Source organism: Chiloscyllium plagiosum, unplaced genomic scaffold, assembly GCF_037043375.1.
Source record: "Chiloscyllium plagiosum isolate Xiang-an unplaced genomic scaffold, Cpla_swu_hap1 HiC_scaffold_50, whole genome shotgun sequence".
Classification (NCBI taxonomy): Eukaryota; Metazoa; Chordata; class Chondrichthyes; order Orectolobiformes; family Hemiscylliidae; genus Chiloscyllium; species Chiloscyllium plagiosum.
In genome coordinates, this window is record NW_028270188.1 from 57,932,247 (window position 1) to 57,948,567 (window position 16,321).

A 16,321-nucleotide genomic window follows, 5' to 3' on the forward strand; every position below is an offset into this window, starting at 1 on the left:
GTGGGAACGTGTGTGTGTGTGTTCAGGAATGTGTGCGTGTGTGTTTTAGAGAGTGGGAATGGGTGTTTGTTAAGGAAAGTGGGAATGTGTGTGTGTTAGGGAGTGAGAATGTGTGTGTGTTAGGGGGTGGGAATGTGTGTGTGTTAGAGGGTGGGAATGTGTGTGTGTTAGGTAGTGAGAATGTGTATGTGTTAGGGGGTGGGAATGTGTGTGTGTGTTAGGGGGTGGGAATGTGTGTGTGTTAGGGAGTGAGAATGTGTGTGTGTTAGGGGGTGGGAATGTGTGTGTGTTAGGGGGTGAGAATGTGTGTGTGTTAAGGAGTGGGAATGTGTGTGTGTTAGGGAGTGAGAATGTGTGTGTGTTAGGGAGTGCGAATGTGTGTGTGTTAGGGAGTGGGAATGTGTGTGTGTTAGGGAGTGAGAATGTGTGTGTGTTAGGGAGTGGGAATGTGTGTGTGTTAGGGAGTGGGAATGTGTGTGTGTTAGGGAGTGAGAATGTGTGTGTGTTAGGGAGTGAGAATGTGTGTGTGTTAGGGAGTGGGAATGTGTGTGTGTTAGGGAGTGAGAATGTGTGTGTGTTAGGGAGTGCAAATGTGTGTGTGTTAGGGAGTGAGTATGTGTGTGTGTTAGGGAGTGAGAATGTGTGTGTTAGGGAGTGGGAATGTGTGTGTGTTAGGGAGTGAGAATGTGTGTCTGTTAGGGAGTGAGAATGTGTGTGTGTTAGGGAGTGAGAATGTGTGTGTATTCGGGAGTGAGAATGTGTGTGTGTTAGGGAGTGGGAATGTGTGTGTGTTAGGGAGTGAGAATGTGTGTGTGTTCGGGAGTGAGAATGTGTGTGTGTTAGGGAGTGGGAATGTGTGTGTGTTAGGGAGTGAGAATGTGTGTGTGTTCGGGAGTGAGAATGTGTGTGTGTTAGGGAGTGAGAATGTGTGTGTGTTAGGGAGTGAGAATGTGTGTGTGATAGGGAGTGGGAATGTGTGTGTGTTAGGGAGTGAGAATGTGTGTGTGTTAGGGAGTGGGAATGTGTGTGTGTTAGGGAGTGAGAATGTGTGTGTATTCGGGAGTGAGAATGTGTGTGTGTTAGGGAGTGGGAATGTGTGTGTGTTAGGGAGTGAGATTGTGTGTGTGTTCGGGAGTGAGAATGTGTGTGTGTTAGGGAGTGAGAATGTGTGTGTGTTAGGGAGTGAGAATGTGTGTGTGATAGGGAGTGGGAATGTGTGTGTGTTAGGGAGTGAGAATGTGTGTGTGTTAGGGAGTGGGAATGTGTGTGTTAGGGAGTGGGAATGTGTGTGTGTTAGGGAGTGGGAATGTGTGTGTGTTGGGGAGTGAGAATGTGTGTGTGTTAGGTAGTGGGAATGTGTGTGTGTTAGGGAGTGGGAATCTGTGTGTGTTAGGGGGTGGGAATGTGTGTGTGTTAGGGAGTGAGAATGTGTGAGTGTTAGGGAGTGGGAATGTGTGTGTGTTAGGGAGTGGGAATGTGTGTGTGTTAGGGAGTGAGAATGTGTGTGTGTTAGGGAGTGGGAATGTGTGTGTGTTACGGAGTGGGAATGTGTGTGTGTTAGGGCGTGGGAATGTGTGGGTGTGTGTTCAGGAATGTGAATGTGTGTGTTTTAGAGAGTGGGAATGGGTGTTTGTTAAGGAGAGTGGGAATGTGTGTGTGTTAGGGAGTGAGAATGTGTGTGTGTTAGGGAGTGGGAATGTGTGTGTGTTACGGAGTGGGAATGTGTGTGTGTTAGGGCGTGGGAATGTGTGTGTGTGTGTTCAGGAATGTGAATGTGTGTGTTTTAGAGAGTGGGAATGGGTGTTTGTTAAGGAGAGTGGGAATGTGTGTGTGTTAGGGAGTGAGAATGTGTGTGTGTTAGGGAGTGGGAATGTGTGTGTGTTAGGGCGTGGGAATGTGTGTGTGTTAGGGCGTGGGAATGTGTGTGTGTTAGGGCGTGGGAATGTGTGTGTGTTAGGGCGTGGGAATGTGTGTCTGTGTGTTCAGGAATGTGAATGTGTGTGTTTTAGAGAGTGGGAATGTGTGTTTGTTAAGGAGAGTGGGAATATGTGTGTGTTAGGGAGTGAGAATGTGTGTGTGTTTGGGAGTGGGAATGTGTGTGTGTTAGGGAGTGAGAATGTGTGTGTGTTAGGGAGTGAGAATGTGTGTGTGTTAGGGAGTGGGAATGTGTGTGTGTTAGGGAGTGAGAATGTGTGTGTGTTAGGGAGTGAGAATGTGTGTGTGTTAGGGAGTGGGAATGTGTGTGTGTTAGGGAGTGAGAATGTGTGTGTGTTCGGGAGTGAGAAAGTGTGTGTGTACGGGAGTGAGAATGTGTGTGTGTTCGGGAGTGAGAATGTGTGTGTGTTAGGGAGTGAGAATGTGTGTGTATTCGGGAGTGAGAATGTGTGTGTGTTAGGGAGTGAGAATGTGTGTGTGTTAGGGAGTGGGAATGTGTGTGTGTTAGGGAGTGAGAATGTGTGTGATAGGGAGTGGGAATGTGTGTGTGTTAGGGAGTGAGAATGTGTGTGTGTTTGGGAGTGGGAATGTGTGTGTTAGGGAGTGGGAATGTGTGTGTGTTAGGGAGTGGGAATGTGTGTGTTGGGGAGTGAGAATGTGTGTGTGTTAGGGAGTGGGAATGTGTGTGTGTTAGGGAGTGGGAATGTGTGTGTGTTAGGGGGTGGGAATGTGTGTGTGTTAGGGAGTGAGAATGTGTGAGTGTTAGGGAGTGGGAATGTGTGTGTTAGGGAGTGGGAATGTGTGTGTGTTAGGGAGTGGGAATGTGTGTGTGTTAGGGAGTGAGAATGTGTGTGTGTTAGGGAGTTGCAATGTGTGTGTGTTACTGAGTGGGAATGTGTGTGTGTTCGGGCGTGGGAATGTGTGTGTGTGTGTTCAGGAATGTGAATGTGTGTGTTTTAGAAGTGGGAATGGGTGTTTGTTAAGGAGAGTGGGAATGTGTGTGTGTTAGGGAGTGAGAATGTGTGTGTGTTAGGGAGTGGGAATGTGTTTGTGTTAGGGAGTGGGAATGTGTGTGTCTTAGGGAGTGGGAATGTGTGTGTGTTAGGGAGTGAGAATGTGTGTGTATTAGGGAGTGGGAATGTGTGTGTGTGAGGGAGTGAGAATGTGTGTGTGTTAGGGAGTGGGAATGTGTGTGTATTAGGGAGTGGGAATGTGTGTGTATTAGGGAGTGGGAATGCGTGTGTGTTAGGGCGTGGGAATGTGTGTGTATTAGGGAGTGGTAATGTGTGTGTGTTAGGGAGTGAGAATGTGTGTGTATTAGGGAGTGGGAATGTGTGTGTGTTAGGGCGTGGGAATGTGTGTGTGTTAGGGAGTGGGAATTTGTGTGTGCTAGGGAGTGAGAATGTGTGTGTGTTAGGGAATGGGAATGTGTGTGTGTTAGGGAGTGAGAATGTGTGTGTGTTAGGGCGTGGGAATGTGTGTGTGTTAGGGAGTGAGAATGTGTGTGTATTAGGGAGTGGGAATGTGTGTGTGTTAGGGCGTGGGAATGTGTGTGTGTTAGGGAGTGAGAATGTGTGTGTGTTAGGGAGTGGGAATGTGTGTGTGTTATGGAGTGGGAATGTGTGTGTGTTAGGGAGTGAGAATGTGTGTGTGTTAGGGAGTGGGAATGAGTGTGTGTTAGGGAGTGGGAATGTGTGTGTGTTAGGGAGTGGGAATGTGTGTGTGTGTTAGGGAGTGAGAATGTGTATGTGTTAGGGAGTGGGAATGTGTGCGTGTTAGGGAGTGGGAATGTGTGTGTGTTAGGGAGTGGGAATGTGTGTGTTAGGGAGTGGGAATGTGTGTGTTAGGGCGTGGGAATGTGTGTGTGTTAGTGCGTGGGAATGTGTGTGTGTGTGTTCAGGAATGTGAATGTGTGTGTGTTAGGGAGTGGGAATGTGTGTGTGTTAGGGAGTGGGAATGTGTGTGTGTTAGGGCGTGGGAATGTGTGTGTGTTAGGGCGTGGGAATGTGTTTGTGTGTGTTCAGGAATGTGAATGTGTGTGTTTTAGAGAGTGGGAGTGGGTGTTTGTTAAGAAGTGGGAATGTGTGTGTGTTAGGGCGTGGGAATGTGTTTGTGTGTGTTCAGGAATGTGAATGTGTGTGTTTTAGAGAGTGGGAATGTGTGTGTGTTAGGGAGATTCCCCCCTCTCCCAGGACTGGGCGCGGGATGAGTGACATCCTCCCAGCCTCCCTGGGACATGCAGCAAGATGGGAGATTCCCCCCAATTCCAAGAACAGGCAAAGGGATGGGTGATTGGGCATCCTCTTCACGGGACAGGGAGCGCCATAGGAGTGTCCCCACCCTCTTCACGGGACAGGGAGCGCCACGGAAGTGTCCCCACCCTCTTCATGGGACAGGGAGCGCCACGGAAGTGTCCCCACCCTCTTCATGGGACAGGGAGCGCCACAGGAGTGTCCCCACCCTCTTCACGGGACAGAGAGCGCCACGGGAGTGTCCCCACCCTCTTCATGGGACAGGGAGCGCCATAGGAGTGTCCCCACCCTCTTCACGGGACAGGGAGCGGGAGATACCACCCTCTCCACCCTGGGGACAGGGAGAGATGGGAGATTCCCCCCCACCCCCCGGGGACAGGGAGAGATGGGAGACTCCCCCCACCCCCCCGGGGACAGGGAGAGATGGGAGACTCCCCCCACCCCCCGGGGACAGGGAACGGGATGGGAGATTCCCCCCACCCCCCCGGGGACAGGGAGAGATGGGAGATTCCCCCCACCCCCCCGGGGACAGGGAGAGATGGGAGACTCCCCCCACCCCCCAGGGACAGGGAGAGATGGGAGATTCCCCCCACCCCCCCGGGGACAGGGAGAGATGGGAGATTCCCCCCAACCCCCGGGACAGGGAGAGATGGGAGATTCCCCCCACCCCCCGGGACAGGGAGAGATGGGAGACTCCCCCTACTCCCCGGGGACAGGGAGAGATGGGAGATTCCCCCCACCCCCCAGGGACAGGGAGAGATGGGAGATTCCCCCCACTCCCCAGGGACAGGGAGAGATGGGAGATTCCCCCCACCCCCCGGGACAGGGAGCGGGATGGGAGATTCCCCCCACCCCCCAGGGACAGGGAGAGATGGGAGATTCCCCCCACCCCCCGGGACAGGGAGAGATGGGAGATTCCCCCCACCCCCCAGGGACAGGGAGAGATGGGAGACTCCCCCCACCCTCTGGGTACAGGGAGAGATGGGAGATTCCCCCCACCCCCCAGGGACAGGGAGAGATGGGAGATTCCCCCCACCCCCCGGGGACAGGGAGAGATGGGAGATTCCCCCCACCCTCCGGGGACAGGGAGAGATGGGAGATTCCCCCCACCCCTCCCCGGGACAGGGAGAGATGGGAGATTCCCCCCACCCCTCCCCGGGACAGGGAGAGATGGGAGATTCCCCCCACCCCCCAGGACAGGGAGAGATGGGAGATTCCCCCCACCCCCCGGGACAGGGAGAGATGGGAGATTCCCCCCACCCCCCGGGACAGGGAGAGATGGGAGATTCCCCCCACCCCCTGGGGACAGGGAGAGATGGGAGATTCCTCCCACCCCCCGGGGACAGGGAGAGATGGGAGATTCCCCCCACCCCCCGGGACAGGGAGAGATGGGAGATTCCCCCCACCCCCCCGGGACAGGGAGAGATGGGAGATTCCCCCCACCCTCTGGGTACAGGGAGAGATGGGAGTTTCCCCCCACCCCCTGGGGACAGGGAGAGATGGGAGATTCCCCCCAACCCCCCGGGACAGGGAGAGATGGGAGATTCCCCCCACCCCCTGGGGACAGGGAGAGATGGGAGATTCCCCCCACCCCCTGGGGACAGGGAGAGATGGGAGATTCCCCCCAACCCCCCGGGACAGGGAGAGATGGGAGATTCCCCCCACCCCCTGGGGACAGGGACGGTGATGGGAGATTCCCCCCACCCCCCGGGGACAGGGAGAGATGGGAGATTCCCCCCAACCCCCCGGGACAGGGAGAGATGGGAGATTCCCCCCACCCCCTGGGGACAGGGAGAGATGGGAGATTCCCCCCACCCCCCGGGGACAGGGAGAGATGGGAGATTCCCCCCACCCCCCGGGGACAGGGAGAGATGGGAGATTCCCCCCAACCCCCCGGGACAGGGAGAGATGGGAGATTCCCCCCACCCCCTGGGGACAGGGACGGTGATGGGAGATTCCCCCCACCCCCCGGGACAGGGAGGGGGATGGGAGATTCCCCCCACCCCCAGGGACAGGGAGGGGGATGGGAGATTCCCAGGAAGCAGGATGGCGGTTGTCCTCCCCGGGGACAGGGAACGGGATGGAGGGAATCCCCCTCGGGCCAGGTGAGGTGGGATAGGGAATTCCCGGAGTGGGGTCTGCTGGAATGGCCTGATACTGTCTTGTGAGAGGTCTCACTGCTGTTCCTTGTGCAGGTTCTCGCTCCGTTCGCACTGACCCATGAGGAGATTGTAGAGAGGAGGATACTACTCTTCAATTCTCAGGACAGGCAGAACTCGGTAATGTTTTCCTCTCCGTGTACTATTGTAGTGAACAGCAGTCCCTGTGTGTATTATCGAGAATAGCAGTCGCTGTGGGTATTATAGTGTGTACTATTCTCTACAATACCCACAGGGACTGCCATTCTGTACAATACCCACAGGGACTGCCATTCTGTACAATACCCACAGGGACTGCCATTCTGTACAATACCCACAGGGACTGCTGTTCTCAACAATACACACAGGGACTGCTATTCTCTACAATACCCACAGGGACGGCTGTTCTCTACAATACACACAGGGACTGCTGTTCACTACAATACCCACAGGGACAGCTATTCTCCATAATATAAACAGAGACTGCTATTCTCGATAATATACACAGGGACTACTATTCTCTACAATACCCACAGGAGCTGCTGTTCTCTACAAGACACACAGGAACTGCTATTCCCTATTACAAACTCAGGGACTGCTGTTCACTACAATACCCACAGCGACTGCTATTCTCCATAATATACACAGGGACTACTATTCTCTACAATACCCACAGGAGCTGCTGTTCTCTACAATACACACAGGAACTGCTATTCTCGATAATACACACAGGGACTGCTGTTCACGACAATACCCACAGCGACTGCTATTCTCTATAATACACACAGGGACTGCTGTTCACGACAATACCCACAGCGACTGCTATTCTCTATAATACACACAGGGACTGCTGTTCACTACAATACCCACTGGGACTGCTATTCTCTACAATACACACAGGGACTGCTATTCTCTATAACACACACAGGGACAGCTGTTCTCTCTAATACACACAGGGACTGCTATTCTCTATATAACACACAGGGACTGCTGTTCTCCATACTACACACAGGGACTGCTGTTCTCTGTAATACACACAGTGGCTGCTATTCTCTATAATATACACAGGGACTGCTATTCTCCACAGTACACACGGGGACTGGTATTCTCTACAATATACACAGGGACTGCTATTCTCTATACTACACACAGGGACTGTTATTCTCTATAATACACACAGGGACAGCTATTCTCTGTAATATACACAGGGACTGCTATTCTCTCCAACACACGCAGGACCTGCTATTCTCTATAATACACACAGGGACTGCTATTCTGTATAATATACACAGGGACTGCTTTCTCTACAATAAACACAGGGACTGCAATTCTCTATAATATGCACAGGGACTGCTGTTCTGTATAATACACGCAGAACCTGCAATTCTCTGTAACATACACAGGGACTGGAATTCTCTATAATACACACAGGAACTGCTATTCTCTACAATACCAACAGGGACGGCTGTTCTCTACAATACCCACAGGGACTGCTGTTCACTACAATACCCACAGGGACTGCCATTCTGTACAATACCCACAGGGACTGCTGTTCTCAACAATACACACAGGGACTACTATTCTCTACAATACCCACAGGGACGGCTGTTCTCTACAATACACACATGGACTGCTGTTCACTACAATACCCACAGGGACAGCTATTCTCTATAATATAAACAGGGACTGCTATTCTCTATAATATAAACAGGGACTGCTGTTCACAACAATACCCACAGGGACTGCTATTCTCTATAATATACACAGGGACTACTATTCTCTACAATACCCACAGGGGCTGCTGTTCTCTACAATACACACAGGAACTGCTATTCTCTATTACAAACTCAGGGACTGCTGTTCACGACAAAACCCACAGCGACTGCTATTCTCGATAATACACACAGGGACTGCTGTTCACTACAATACCCACTGGGACTGCTATTCTTTACAATACACACAGGGACTGCAATTCTCTATAATACACACAGGGACCGCTATTCTCAATAATACACACAGGGACTGCAATTCTCTACAATACCCACAGGGACTGCTATTCTCTACAATACACACAGGAACTGCTATTCTCTATTATACACACAGGGACTGCTATTCTCGATAATACACACAGGGACTGCTATTCTCTACAATACACACAGGAACTGCTATTCTCTATTATACACACAGGGACTGCTATTCTCTATAATAGACACAGGGACTGCTCTTCTCCAGAATACCCACAGGGACTGCTATTCTCTACAATACACACAGGAACTGCTATTCTCTATTATACACACAGGGACTGCTATTCTCTATAATAGACACAGGGACTGCTCTTCTCCAGAATACACACAGGGACTACTGTTCTCTTTTATGCACACAGGGACTGCTATTCTCTGTAATACACACAGGGACTGCTGTTCTCTAGAATACACACAGGGACTACTGTTCTCTTTTATGCACACAGGGACTGCTATTCTCTGTAATACACACAGGGGCTGCTATTCTCTACAACACAGATAGGGACTGCTATTCGCTGTAATACACACAGGGTCTGCTGTCCTCCATAATACACACAGGGCAACTGGGCTCTATAATATACACAGGGACTGGTATTCTCTACAATATACACAGGGATTGCTATTTTCTATAATCCACACAGGGGCTGCTATTCTCTATAATACACACAGGGACTGCTGTTCTCTATAATACACACAGGGACTACTATTCTCTATAATATACACAGGGTCTGCTATTCTCTACAATACACACAGGGACTGCTAGTGTCAATAATACACGCAGGGACTGCTATTCTCTATAATTCACACAGGGACTGCTGTTCTCTACAGTACACACAGGAACTGCTGTTCACGACAATACACACAGGGACTGCTATTCTCTATAATACACACAGGGACTGCTATTCTCTATAATTCACACAGGGAGTGCTCTTCACTATAATATACACAGGACTGCTCTTCTCTACAATACACACAGGGACTGCTACTCTCTATACTACACATAGGGGCTTCTATTCTCTACAATACACTCAGGGACTGCAATTCTCTATAATATTCACAGTGACTGCTATTCTCGACCATACACACAGGGACTGCTGTTCTCTATAATACACACAGGGACTGCTATTCTCTACAATACACACAGGGACTGCTATTCTCTATAATACACACAGGGACTGCTATTCTCTATAATACACACAGGGACTGCTATTCTCCACAATACACACAGGGACTGCTAGTCTCTACAATGCACACAGGGACTGCAATTCTGTATAATATACACAGGGACTGCTATTCTCTATAATACACACAGGGACTGCTATTCTCTATAATACACACAGAGACTGCTTTCTCTACAATAAACACAGGGACTGCAATTCTCTATAATATACACAGGGACTGCTATTCTCTACAATACACGCAGAACCTGCTATTCTCTATAACAGACACAGGGACTGGAATTCTGTATAATATACACAGGGACTGCTCTTCTCGAGAATACACACAGGGACTCTGTTCTCCATGATGCACACAGGGACTGCTATACTGTATAACACACACGGACTGGTGTTCTCTACAATACACACGGGGACTGCTATTCTCTACAATACACACAGGGACTGCTGTTCTCTACAATATACACAGGGACTGCTATTCTCTATAATACACACAGGGACTGCTATTCTCTACCATACACACAAGGACTGCTATACTCTACAATACACACAGGGACTGCTATTCTCTACAATACACACAGGGACTGCTATTCTCTATAATACACACAGGGACTGCTATTCTCTACCATACACACAGGGACTGCTATTCTCTACAATACCCACAGGGACTGCTATTCTCTATAATACACACAGGGACTGCTATTGTCACTAATACACACAGGGACTGCTATTATCTACAATACACACAGGGACTGCTGTTCTCTACAATACACACAGGGACTGCTGTTCTCTATAATACACACAGGGGCTGCTATTCTCTATAATACACACAGGGACTGCTGTTCTCTATAATACACACAGGGACTGCTATTCTCTGTAATACACACAGGGGCTGCTATTCTCTACAATACAGACAGGGACTGCTATTCGCTGCAATACACACAGGGTCTACTGTTCTCCATAATACACACAGGGCAACTGTGCTCTATAATACACACAGGGCAACTGGGCTCTATAATACACACAGGGACTGGTATTCTCTACAATACACATAGGGATTGCTATTTTCTACAATTCACACAGGGGCTGCTATTCTCTATAATACACACAGGGACTGCTGTTCTCTATAATACACACAGGGCAAATGTGCTCTATAATACACACAGGGACTTGTATTCTCTACAATACACACAGGGACTGCTATTCTCTATAATACACACAGGGACAGCTGTTCTCTATAATATACACAGGAACTGCTGTTCACGACAATACACACAGGGACTGCTATTCTCTATAATACACACAGGGACTGCTATTCTCTATAATTCACACAGGGAGTGCTCTTCACTATAATATACACAGGACTGCTATTCTCTACAATACACACAGGGACTGCTATTCTCTATACTACACATAGGGACTGCTATTCTCTATAATTCACACAGGGAGTGCTCTTCACGATAATATACACATGACTGCTATTCTCTGCAATACACTCAGGGACTGCAATTCTCGATAATATACACAGGGACTGCTATTCTCTACCATAAACACAGGGACTGCTATTCTCTATAATACACACAGGGACTGCTATTCTCTCCAATACACACAGGGACTGCTATTCTCTATATACAGACAGGGACTGCAATTCTCTATAATACACACAGGGACTGATATTCTCCACAATACACACAGGGACTGCTAGTCTCTACAATGCACACAGGGACTGCAATTCTGTATAATATACACAGGGACTGCAATTCTCTATAATATACGCAGGGACTGCTATTCTCTACAATACACGCAGAACCTGCTATTCTCTATAACAGACACAGGGACTGGAATTCTGTATAATATACACAGGGACTGCTATTCTCTAAAATACACACAGGGACTCTGTTCTCTATGATGCACAAAGGGACTGCTATTCTGTATAATACACACAGGGACTGGTGTTCTTTACAATACACACGGGGACTGCTATTCTCTATAATACACACAGGGACTGCTGTTCTCTACAATATACACAGGGACTGCTATTCTCTATAATACACACAGGGACTGCTATTCTCTACCATACACACAAGGACTGCTATTCTCTACAATACACACAGGGACTGCTATTCTCTACAATACACAGGGACTGCTATTCTCTACCATACCCACAGGGACTGCTATTCTCTACAATACACACAGGGACTGCTATTCTCTACAATACACAGGGACTGCTATTCTCTACCATACCCACAGGGACTGCTATTCTCTACAATACCCACAGGGACTGCTATTCTCCACAATACACACAGGGGCTGCTGTTCTCTATAATACACACAGGGACTGCTCTTCACTACAATACACACAGGGACTGCTATTCTCTACAATACACAGGGACTGCTATTCTCTACCATACCCACAGGGACTGCTATTCTCTACAATACCCACAGGGACTGCTATTCTCCACAATACACACAGGGGCTGCTGTTCTCTATAATACACACAGGGACTGCTCTTCACTACAATACACACAGGGACTGCTATTCTCTACAGTACACACAGGGACTGCTATTCTCTATAATACACACAGGGACTGCTGTTCTCTATAATACACACAGGGGCTGCTATTCTCCATAATACACACAGGGACTGCTATTCTCTGCACTACACACAGGGACTGCTACTCTCTATAATACACACAGGGACTGCTATTCTCTATAATATACACAGGGACTGCTATTCTCTATACTACACACAGGGACTGCTATTCTCTATGCTATACACAGGGACTGCTACTCACTATAACATACACAGGGACTGCTATTCTCTATAATACCCACAGGGACTGCTATTCTCTATAATACATACAGGGACTGCTATTATACATAGTACCCACAGGGACTGCTGTTCTCTATAATACACACAGGGACTACTGTTCTCTACAATACACACAGGGACTGCTATTCTCTATAATACACAGGGACCGCTGTTCACGACAATACCCACAGGGACTGCTATTCCCTACAATACACACAGGGACTGCTGTTCTCTATAATACACACAGGGACTGCTATTCTCTCCAATACACACAGGGACTGCAATTCTCTATAATACACACAGGGACTGCTATTCACAACAATACCCACAGGGACTGCAATTCTCTATAATACACACAGGGACTGCTATTCTCGACAATACCCACACGGACTGAAATTCTCTATAATAAACACACGAACTGCTATTCTCTACAATACACACAGGGGCTGCTATTCTCTACAATACACACAGCGGCTGCTATTCTCTATCATACACACTGGGACTGCTATTCTCTCCAATACACACAGGGACTGCAATTCTCTATAATATACACAGGCACTGCAATTCTCTATATTATACACAGGGACTGCTATTCTCTACAATACACACAGGGGCTGCTATACTCTCCAATACACACAGGGACTGCAATTCTCTATAATATACACAGGCACTGCAATTCTCTATAATAAACACAGGGACTGCTATTCTCTACAATACACACAGGGGCTGCTATTCTCTATCATACACACTGGGACTGCTGTTCTCTCCAATACACACAGAGACTGCAATTCTCTATAATATACACAGGCACTGCAATTCTCTATAATAAACACAGGGACTGCTATTCTCTACAATACACACAGGGACTGCTATTCTCTGTAATACACACAGGGACTGCTCTTCTCTGTAATACACACAGGGACTGCTATTCTCTCCAATACACACAGGGACTGCTATTCTCGACAATACACACATGGACTGCTATTCGCTATAATATACACAGCGACTGCTATTCACGACAATACACACAGGGACTGTTGTTCTCTATAATATACACAGCGACTGCTATTCACAACAATACACACAGGGACTGCTATTCTCTACAATACACACAGGGACTGCTATTCTCTATAATATACACAGCGACTGCTATTCACTACAATACACACAGGGACTGCTATTCTCTATAATATACACCGCGACTGCTATTCACTACAATACACACAGGGACTGCTATTCTCTATAATACACACAGCGACTGCTATTCACTACAATACACACAGGGACTGCTATTCTCTATAATACACACAGGGACTGCTATTCTCTATAATACACACAGGGACTGCTATTCTCTATAATATACACAGCGACTGCTATTCTCTACAATACACACAGGGACTGCTATTCTCTATAATATACACAGCGACTGCTATTCACCACAATACACACAGGGACTGCTATTCTCTATAATATACACAGGGACTGCGATTCTCTCCAATACACACAGGGACTGCAATTCTCTATAATATACACAGGGACTGCTATTCTCTACAATACACACAGGGACTGCTATTCTCTATGCTATACACAGGGACTGCTACTCACTATAACATACACAGGGACTGCTGTTCTCGATAATACACACAGGGAATGCTGTTCTCTACCATACACACAGGAACTGCTATTCTCTACAATACACACAGGGACTGCTATTCTCTATAATACACACAGGGACTGCTATTCACTAGAATACACACAGGGACTGCTATTCTCTATAATACATACAGGGACTGCTATTCTCTATAATACACACTGGGACTACTGTTCTCTATAATACTCACAGGGACTGCTATTCTCTACAATACACACTGGGACTACTGTTCTCTATAATACTCACAGGGACTGCTATTCTGTACAATACACACAGGGACTGCTATTCTCTATACTATACACAGGAACTGCTATTCTCAATAATACACACAGGGACTGCTATTCTCTACAATACTCACAGGGACTGCTATTCTCTACAATACACACAGGGACTGCTATTCTCTATAATACACACTGGGACTACTGTTCTCTATAATACTCACAGGGACTGCTGTTCTCTACAATACACACTGGGACTACTGTTCTCTATAATACTCACAGGGACTGCTATTCTGTACAATACACACAGGGACTGCTATTCTCTATACTATACACAGGAACTGCTATTCTCAATAATACACACAGGGACTGCTATTCTCTACAATACTCACAGGGACTGCTATTCTCTACAATACACACAGGGACTGCTATTCTCTATAATACACACAGGGACTGGCATTCTCAATAATATACACAGGGACTGCTGTTCTCTACAATACCCACAGGGACTGCTATTCTCGATAAATAGACACAGCAACTGCTATTCTCTACAATACACACAGGGACTGCGATTCTCTATAATATATACAGCGACTGCTATTCACTACAATACGCACAGGGAGTGCTGTTCTCTATAATACACACAGGGACTGCTATTCACTACAATACACACAGGGACTGCTATTCTCTACAATACACACAGGGACTGCTATTCTCTATAATATACACAGCGACTGCTATTCTCTACAATACACACAGGGACTGCTATTCTCTATAATACACACAGGGACTGCTCTTCACTGCAATACACAAAGGGACTGCTGTTCTCTACCATAACCACAGGGACTGCTGTTCTCTATAATACACACAGGGACTGCTGTTCTCTATAATACACACAGGGACTGCTGTTCTCTACAATACACACAGGGACTGCTATTCTCTACAATACACACAGGGACTGCTGTTCACTACAATACGCACAGGGACTGCTATTCTCTACAATACACACAGGGACTGCTATTCTCTACAATACACACAGGGACTGCTATTCTCTACGATACACACAGTGACTGCTATTCACTCCAATACACACAGAGACTGCTGTTCACTCCAATGCACACAGGGACTGCTATTCTCTACAATACCCACAAGGACTGCTATTCTCAATAATACACGCAGGGACTGCTATTCTCTATAAAACACACAGGGACTGCTATTCTCGATAATACACACAGGGACTGCTATTCTCTACAATACCCACAGGGACTGCTGTTCACGACAATACACACAGGGACTGCTATTCTCTATAATACACACAGGGACTGCTATTCTCTGTAAAATACACCGCGACTGCTATTCACGACAATACACACAGGGACTGCTATTCTCTATAATATACACAGTGACTGCTATTCACTACAATACACACAGGGACTGCTATTCTCTACAATACACACAGGGACTGCTATTCTCTATAATATACACAGCGACTGCTATTCACTACAATTCACACAGGGACTGCTATTCTCTATAATATACACCGCGACTGCTATTCACTACAATACACACAGGGACTGCTATGCTCTATAATATACACAGCGACTGCTATTCACTACAATACACACAGGGACTGGTATTCTCTACAATACACACAGGGACTGCTATTCTCTATAATATACACAGCGACTGCTATTCACTATAATACACACAGGGACTGCTATTCACTACAATACACACAGGGACTGCTATTCTCTACAATACACACAGGGACTGCTATTCTCTATAATATACACAGCGACTGCTATTCACTACAATTCACACAGGGACTGCTATTCTCTATAATATACACCGCGACTGCTATTCACTGCAATACACACAGGGACTGCTATGCTCTATAATATACACAGCGACTGCTATTCACTACAATACACACAGGGACTGGTATTCTCTACAATACACACAGGGACTGCTATTCTCTATAATATACACAGCGACTGCTATTCACTATAATACACACAGGGACTGCTATTCTCTACAATACACACAGGGACTGCTATTCTCTACAATACCCACAGGGACTGCTATTCTCGACAATACCCACAGGGACTGCTATTCTCTAC

General features: G+C 47.5%; 1 protein-coding gene across 1 annotated transcript in view; it reads left to right on the top strand.

Annotated features, from left to right (window-relative positions):
• LOC148135328 (leucine-rich repeat-containing protein 71-like) overlaps window positions 1-16,321 on the top strand; it is a 380,621-nt gene that overhangs the window by 215,337 nt on the left and 148,963 nt on the right. Inside the window, exon 5 of the mRNA XM_087985124.1 lies at window positions 6,383-6,466. Coding sequence (XP_087841250.1) covers window positions 6,383-6,466 — 84 coding nt within the window. The remainder of the gene's footprint in view (window positions 1-6,382; window positions 6,467-16,321) is intronic.